At 52.0% G+C, this 7,923-nt stretch overlaps 1 protein-coding gene across 4 annotated transcripts; it reads left to right on the top strand.

The window, feature by feature from the left end:
* Positions 1 to 1,730: 1,730 nt before the first annotated feature.
* Positions 1,731 to 7,047, top strand: LOC115346502 (EF-hand calcium-binding domain-containing protein 12-like). 4 transcript variants are annotated; one of them, XM_030026593.2, is made up of 8 exons: positions 1,732 to 2,156; positions 2,279 to 2,536; positions 2,677 to 2,871; positions 3,370 to 3,523; positions 4,007 to 4,233; positions 5,071 to 5,284; positions 5,761 to 5,926; positions 6,682 to 7,047. In XM_030026593.2, the coding sequence occupies exons 1-8, from the start codon at positions 2,094 to 2,096 to the stop codon at positions 6,842 to 6,844; spliced, it is 1,440 nt and encodes a 479-aa protein (XP_029882453.1). In that variant the 5' UTR covers positions 1,732 to 2,093; the 3' UTR covers positions 6,845 to 7,047. The 4 variants fall into 4 exon arrangements, with proteins under 4 accessions (XP_029882452.1, XP_029882453.1, XP_029882451.1 ...); XM_030026592.2 differs by having other exon boundaries at positions 1,731 to 2,536; positions 5,761 to 5,881; XM_030026591.2 differs by having other exon boundaries at positions 1,732 to 2,536; positions 4,013 to 4,233.
* The last annotated feature ends 876 nt before the right edge of the window (positions 7,048 to 7,923 follow it).

Here is a 7,923-nt window from a genome sequence, read left to right as displayed (position 1 = left end):
ATGTTTTAGTTTTTTTTTTTTCTTTAAGCTATCACTGCCTTCTTATTTGTTAATCAGTCTTTTGAAGGCTTGAGGCAACATTATGTCAGTGTAATTTATGCTTGAACATGAAGAAACGGTTTTAGTGAGATTGCAGTCTCAACGAACAGTTTATACATGAAGACCTTTTTCCTTCAGAATTGGTTTTACCTCCCTGTTCGATGCAAGCTCTGTGCTTGATCCCAGGTTGTTGTGTGGGTCCAATGGCAGCTGAAAGTGCCAGTGACAACATCTTAATTTCAGTGTCATTATGGTCAAAACTTGCATCAATGTGAAACCACTGACAGTGGCTACCTTCCCTCCCCACACTTTGGCAGCAGTAGTATGGTCCATACCCTCCATTCCCAAATCACAAACAAAACAAAAATAAAGAGCAGCCGCCCAGGGTGAGGGCCTCATTGGGACAATACAAAGTGTATTGGTTTTGTGTGGCAAGGTTTTGGTAGCGGGGCGGGGTTACAGGGGTGGCTTCTGTAAGAAGTTGCTGGAAGCTTCCCCTGCGTTCGAGAGAGAGAGCCAATACCAGCCGGCTCTAAGATGGACCCGCCGCCGGCCAAGGCCGAGCCAATCAGTGATAGTGGTAACGCCTCTGCGATAACATTTTTAAGAAGGAAAAAAAGTTGGGACAGGCGGGATTCGGCAGCCGGAGAGAGGAGTGAGAACATGTAAGAGAAACAACCCTGCGGACACCAAGGTCAGTGAAGAAGGAGGGGGAGGAGATGCTCCAGGCACCGGAGCAGAGATTCCCCTGCAGCCTGTGGTGAAGACCATGGCGAGGCAGGCTGTCCCCCTGCAGTCCATGGAGGTCCACGGTGGAGCAGATATCCACCTGCAGCCCGTGGAGGACCCCACGCCGGAGCAGGTGGGTTCCTGAAGGAGGCTGTGACCCCGTGGGAACCCTGCGCTGGAGCAGGCTCCTGTCAGGACCTGCGGATCTGTGGTGAGAGGAGCCCACGGAGCAGGTTTTCTGGCAGGACTTGTGACCCCGTGGAAAGGACCCACGCTGGAGCAGTTCGTGAAGAACTGCAGCCTGTGGGAAGGGCCCACGTTGGAGAAGTTCGTGGAGGACTGTCTCCTGTGGGTGGGACCCCACGCTAGAGCAGGGAAGAGTGTGATGAGTCCTCCCCCTGAGGAAGATGAAGCGGCAGAAAACAACGTGTGATGAACTGACCGTAAACCCCATTCCTCGTCCCCCTGTGCCGCTGGGGGGGTTGGTAGAGAAGCCGGGAGTGAAGTTGTGCCCAGGAAGAAGGGAGGGGTGGAGGGAAGGTGTTCTGAGATTTGGTTTTATTTCTCATTACTCTGCTCTGGTTGATTTGTAATAAAAAGTGAGTTAATTTTCCCCAAGTTGAGTCTGTTTTGCCCGTGACGGTAAGTGGTGAGTGATCTCTCTCCTGTCCTTATCTCGACCCACAAGCTCTTTGTTATATTTTCTCTCCCCTGTCCAGTTGAGGAGGTGGAGTGATAGAGCACCTTTGGTGGGCACCTGGCAACCAGCCAGGGTCAACCCATCACACGAGGCCAGGACACTTGTCATCCAGAGACACTGCCTTCAAGAAGACCCATTCCACCTGAAGCTCTTCTCCAAGCAGTGGGAGATGCATGCAGAGCTTTGTGATCCCTCAGTCAGCTCAGGGGATCAGGGCCAACCTTCTGGGTAAACATGACCTGTTATTTCAGCTGCTCCTTGGTGGCAGGGAGCCAGCATTTTGTGACATGGCAGGATCCACCTGTCTTCATGCTGCTCTATGGTTTGCTGACGGCCCTGTCTCCACCTCACCCCACACCTCCCAGTTCAGCCAGAAGCACGTCAGAACTGGAGGCCCCTGCCCGCTACACACATGGAGGCTGCTGTTTTTGACCACGTCCTGCCATGCATGTTTCCGTACTGTTCTGTGATGGGCTTGCTGCCGTTTTTGGAAACCACCATATCCACCTGACCCCAACTCTCGATTCTGCAAGAAGTGCATCTGTTGTTGCGTAAAGTACCAGCGTGAGCAGCAAGGCTGTGATTGAGAGTTTGACTGACATCAAGCCAGAAGTGGTCTTGGAGCATGGTTTCCAACGATGCCATTGGAGAAATATGTATCCAACTTTTGCCTTTAAACCAAAAGCAAGTAGGTGTGGGCCATCCAAATCCAGGCATCGCATTATTTTTGCTCCACCTGTGGCAAGACTGGCTTCTCCCTTTTTGAAACCAAGTCGGGCCATGGATTTCTGTCATTTGTCTGTCTTGCAGCTGCCCGGGGAGGAAGAATATAGCCTGAGCTCCCCAGAGACCACCTCTGATACAGAAGAGGGTCTACAAACGGTGGAGGCTTGGATTCAGGCGAGGAGGCAGTTTCAAACTGAGCTGGAAAGCTTAGGGGACATTGAAAAATGGCTGACTCAAAAACCTTCCCTCAGCAATCAAGAAAAAAGGTGCTGGCAAAGAATAAAGGCACGCAGAGCAGACAGGAGGGCCGCTGTCAAATCAGCCGTGACTGACAGCCTGGACGTAAGTACGGAAGTGCGTGGGAGATAGCGTCTGCTGTCAAATCAGTAGAGTGACGCTGCTTTACGCCAGCTGATGCCACACTGATGGGCATGGTGATCCTGGATAATGGTGATCTCAGGGTATTTTCTAATCCTTTTCAGCGTTCACCACAAAAATGCAGCCAGCCCTGGAAGAAGGGTAGCGTTCCCCTTGTTTGTGCACCATACCCCCAGGCTCTTGGCACGCTGCATAGCCTCCTGCACAAAAAGAAGCTGAGCGTGGTGGACATATTCAAGAAGGCTGGTATGGACGGGAGGAAGATCAAGAGAGCAGACTTCATTAAAGTCATCAAGGAGGTACATAGGGAACAGAAAAGTAATGAACTGCTGCCACTCTGCCCTGTTTTCCTGCATGCCAACCCAGAGCAAGCAGAAGAGCTTCAGCAAGGGGCCTTTTCGCTTGCCTTACTCTCAGAGAATGGCTCCCACAACCTGTGAAAAGCTGAAGGGCAAAGGGAAGGGGAGGCTGCAGAGATGCACCTGCAGAGTGAGTCCTAGCAGGGAGTGAAGAAACCCATTGCCTCATAGATTTGGAAGACAGTCACCGCTCAGTAATGTGGCTGCCAGGATCCTGCTGTAGACCCTGAACTGGCACCGAACTTCCCAGTGTTGATACTTGGGTCTTTCTCCCACCCGGCTCCTACATCTCCCCACTGCACTGCCTCTCAGTACATGTTCACGCAGCATGGCTCACACTGGGCCTCACTGGAATAACAGCAAAGCTTGCCCCTCCCGCTCTGGGGCAAGCCTTGATCTTTTGGTAATCCCACTGTCATTTTCTGTTTTGGTTGCCAGACCAAAGTTTCCATCAGCGAGAAGGATCTGGAGGATGTGGTCATCTTCTTGACTTCCTCAAAACCGGGGAATTTTATAAGCCTTGAAGATCTGATTGACTGTCAAAAGCAGTGGCTGGAAATGAGGAAAGGACAATCCCAAGAGACCAAAACCGGTGAGAGGAGAGCACTGGGTTGGGAAGGCATCTCTACACACACAGGAAATGCCAAAGGGGGGTCCGGAATATGGCTTCTTGAGACCATTGTCCTAGAGCAGAGTGGCCAGAAGGAGACTTGTAGGGAGAAGCTGAATGATCTGGGGGACGTTCAATATCCTGGTCAGCCCAATTGCAGGAGACAGGTTAGCCGATCTTTCAGGTTGGGATCAAAGTCTGAACCCTGTGGTTTAATATCCTGTACTGGATTTTTATTTGTTAGCATTCATTATCCAGCTCACCCAAAGCAGACCCTTTCTCCAGCTGCTGGTAGCAGGTGGAAAACCTCAAAGAGCTTATTCTTTAGTAAGCTCTGTTGGGAGTTCCAACCAGCACAATGTGCCAAACCCCTTTGTCTTAAACATGGATCAGATGTTCCTTTCTCCTATGCTCTAACGTGGCTTCTCTGGGCTTTTTGTTTGTTTGGTTTTTAATTTATCCTAGGTGTAGGTGCTCAGTTCCAGAAAGCCACCTGCAAAACTGCCACTTGTCTACCTTCTTCTGGGGGCACAGCCAAAGGGATGAAGCCTCATGCTCCTACCAAGCCTGAAAGAAAGTTAATACGCTTGGAACTTCCACCAGTCAACACCGAGCCAGAACAACGGCATCTGAGCTGTGATGAAATGGAAGAGATTGGAAAAAACTTGAGAGAGAGGAGACGGTGGGAGAAGGTACTGTGTATGAGGCAGGAGAACAAGTGCACCTCCATGCCTTGGTGAATGTGGGGTGGTTTAGAGGACAGTGCAGCAGTAGAGGAAAGGGCAAGGCGTTATCGTGAGTATTAGCTTCTCAGTAGTCTCTTGAGCACGTGGTGCCTTGCAGCTGAGGTGCTACAAGCCATCTCAAACAATTCGTTTGGCTTCTGAACACTCTGGTGAGGTAAACACTTTTTCTGGGTAACTGGCAAGAAGGAGGAGAAGTTGAAGCAGGTTCTACGTCTGGGGACGGAGTTGTCTTCTGATCATCTCGTCAACCTGTCTGCCAGACAGGTGATTTGTCCCTTAAGGTGCTGATAAGCACTTTGTCCTGTTCAGTTGTGAGGCTCAGTGCAAGGCGGTCCAATGGAAACATAACAGTGACTCGCTCATTCGCTCACTCCCAAATGTTTTCTTTGGAGCATCTTGGGTTGGATGAACTCTTGACAGAATCCAGAGCTACCTCCTCTTGCCAACATGCTGCGCCACAGTCACCGGCAATGGGAAGAGCCTCTGGCTTCCTGACACAATCAGAAATGAGAAGGTGACTGCAAGGCTTTTTTCATCTGAGGCACCTGTGCCCGGTGTGTTGCTCTTCTACTGAGCTCTCCAGGGAGTATCTGTCTGAGGACCCAGCTCTGGATGGGAACCGAACTCCCAGAGGAGTGCCTGTCCCTGTGATCCCGCTGCAGGGTGCCAGCTCCTGTCTGCACATAGTTTTGAGATTAATCCCTGCCTGTAGCTTCCCTGAAGGGAATGCAGCAACTCCAGGGCCCCACCGAATGCTAATCGGGACCTGCCCTTTACTTGCAGAACAAAGACAGCCCGATAGAATGGAAAGAAAAGCGCCGGATGGTGAGATCTGGGGATGGCCCCATTGATGAGCACTGCCTGCCGTCAACTGTAGAGGCCGATTTGGGAGAACTGGTTGACCGATATCGTAGGAATGCCGTCACGAGCTATCTGAAGAGCTCCAAGCTGTGCAAAGAGCGCAACGTTCACATTGCCGAGCCAACGCTGCAGAAAGGTAGAGCAAAGACCAAGAGCCTGATGTGAATGCACTAAATCTGACAAGTTCATGTCTCTTCCCAAGCCCAGAAGCACAACTAATGTCAGGGGGCACTGCTGACGGAGCATGTTTGCAGCCCTCAGAGGGCCACGGCAGATGCTGCCAGTTGGGGTCAGCAATATCATCAGCAGGGCCAGAGCAGGGCTGAGATATCAAAGGGTTCTGCAGATCAGCCAGGGCCCTCTCCCGCTGCCCCTGGAACAGTAGCCAGGTTCAGCCGAGAGTGCAGCTCAGGAAGCAAGTTTGCGGTGATGGGGCATGTCCACGGTCAAGCCGGGAAGTCAGACCAGGGTTGGGATCAGTGGGTTCATAGCCAGGAACAGGCATGGCTGTGGCTGAGCTGCAGACTGCTACGCCTGCAACATCTAAGCTGAAACGGGGCTTATGATCCCAGGGCGAGGCATGACTGTTTTCTCTCTGCACTTTGCCAACAGCCCTGCTGCATCCAGGAGACAAGATCATCAAGGAAGGAGAAGACATAAGGAAGATCAGGCAGCCTGGAGGATACTACAGCGCGGGACGTGCTGTTGCTTCATCACCTGGGAGCACCTCCAGATCAGGAACTGCATCTGGAAGCCAGGCCAAGGAGGCAGAAAATAGGTTTGTTCAAAGAGGGCTGAAGATGAGTCCCCTCCTGCTGTGTACCACCCCTCTGTGCTCAGTCCCCACGGCGTCAGAGGCAGTACTGAGGTATTGGAGTGAGCCATTAGGATGCCGCAAGGCAGCGAGCAACAGCGAAGGGGCAGATCCTCTTCTCAGCTACAGGGCCGCTCCCGCGTTTTAGCTAAGTCATTGGGTTGCAGTGGTGCTGGTGAACAGTTTGTGGTGCCTGGCAGGAGCCTTGCAGACTAGCTGGGACTACCTCTGTGCTCTGAACCACAGAGGTGACAAAACTTCTCCTCAGACTGAGCCAACGCTTGTCTGAAATCCCCTCAGAGAACGTTTATTCTTGTGGAAGACAGACAGTCCTGGAGAGCCGAGCCTTGGATGGCTGTAGAAGCTTTTGGAGAGAAAAGAACATTGCAAAGCAGAGCACAATAGTCTTTGGTTATCTCAGTTAAAGTGTTTCGATACTACAGTGATGGGCAACGTGCCAGCTCTTAAGATACTTGCTTCACAAGCTGGCGTTTCCTGTGTCGGTCGTGTCCAATACGTACCTACAGGGTCAGCACAGGTCTGGCAGAGCTTCCCAGGGCCCGGAAGCCCAGATAGCTAGTTCTTGTCAGGCTCGCTTTTGCACTCACTAAGAGAAGCAGTGAAACTGCCCAGAATTTTATTTCTGTAAAGCATGCTATTCTCTCTTGTATATGCATTTTTTTTTTTTCTTCCCTTTTTTCCCCTGCTTTTTTTCACAGGCACCCTCAGAGGAGTAAGATGCAAAAGTCAAGCGACAATAACTTCTGGCCAGGTCATCTCCTGGACAAGCTATGCCTTTACTTTCCTGAAAAGAAGCATGACAGGGCACATGCCTTGTTCAGCTATGTTCATCCAACCAAGCCCGCCTACTGTGGCATCTAAAGCCCTGACAGCAGCTAGCCCCTCAGCAAGCCAGGATACTTGGCCTCCAGAGACACTGCCTTCAAGAAGACCCATTCCACCTGAAGCTCTTCCCCAAGCAGCGGGAGATGCGTGCACAGCTTTGTGATCCCTCAGTCAGCTCAGGGGCCCTGCGCCCCGCTTCTGGATATAATAAACGCATTAAATAAAGAACGTATATTCAAGCTGAAGGTGTGGGAGCCAGACTGACCACAAAATACACTTCTCCAGTGGGAGCTTTTCCCCTCTCCTGGTAACAAAAGGCGTCAGCATTTTGTGATGGGTAACAAACAGTACACTTCTGCAGCCCAAGAGCTGTAGCTGAAGTGCGCATGTGGGCAGCGGGTGGCAGAGGGACACCCTTCTTGACATTCAGCTGCCGGGATCTGACCCTTCCCTGGGTGGCACCTGGCACTGCCGCTTCCCGAGGTCTGACCCTGTCTCGTGAGAGGGGGGTGCTGGGGGCTCCGTGGAGCAGCCATCTGCAAAACACGTGTGGCGGGGCTCAGGATGGTCGCCAACTCGCTGAGCCTCTAGTTCAGTCCCAGAAGAGATGATCAGACTGGTGGATCCTGGGGAAGGATTGCAGGAACCCCAGTTAGGAGTGCAAAGAACAAAGCAATTGTTAATTAGTTAATGGAGATAGATGACCCCTCTGCAGGAGCCTGTCACAGCATTTGCTGCTGCGATGGTCCCCTTCCCTTGTGACACCTGAGGAGTCGTTACTGGGCCAGCATTCATCAGTCTCCTCATGGAGCAGGGCCAGCTCCTACTGCTGCCCTTGACATGGCAAGTCCCCAACTGACTTCTTCCCCGCTTTTTCCTTCAGGAATAGGATGATACTTTGGAGGGAAACGAAGTTTCTGAGAGGTTTCCCTCCTGGGGGAGCCCTTGAAACACCCTCCCTTTCCCAGGGAAATGTTTCTGTCCAGCTGGAGAAAGCATAGGTGAGAGTTCAGCTGCCGCTGCACTCAACGTGGCAGGACCTGCCTCTCCCGCTTTAGCGCGCCAGGGAGCAGCGCGCATGCGCTAGGGGGCAGCGCGGAGTGTGCCTGGCGCGA

This window comes from Aquila chrysaetos, chromosome 9 (genome assembly GCF_900496995.4).
Source record: "Aquila chrysaetos chrysaetos chromosome 9, bAquChr1.4, whole genome shotgun sequence".
NCBI lineage: Eukaryota > Metazoa > Chordata > Aves > Accipitriformes > Accipitridae > Aquila > Aquila chrysaetos.
This window is presented reverse-complemented; position numbering and strand designations above follow the sequence as displayed.

Excerpts from the sequence above, each read along its gene's own strand:
- LOC115346502 (XM_030026590.2), top strand. The coding sequence starts at position 2,123 with ATGTATCCAACTTTTGCCTTTAAACCAAAAGCAAGTAGGTGTGGGCCA. Across the intron at positions 2,537-2,676 it reads CCGTGACTGACAGCCTGGAC|CGTTCACCACAAAAATGCAG; the intron begins GTAAGTACGGAA and ends AATCCTTTTCAG. Across the intron at positions 5,927-6,681 it reads GCCAAGGAGGCAGAAAATAG|GCACCCTCAGAGGAGTAAGA; the intron begins GTTTGTTCAAAG and ends TTTTTTTCACAG.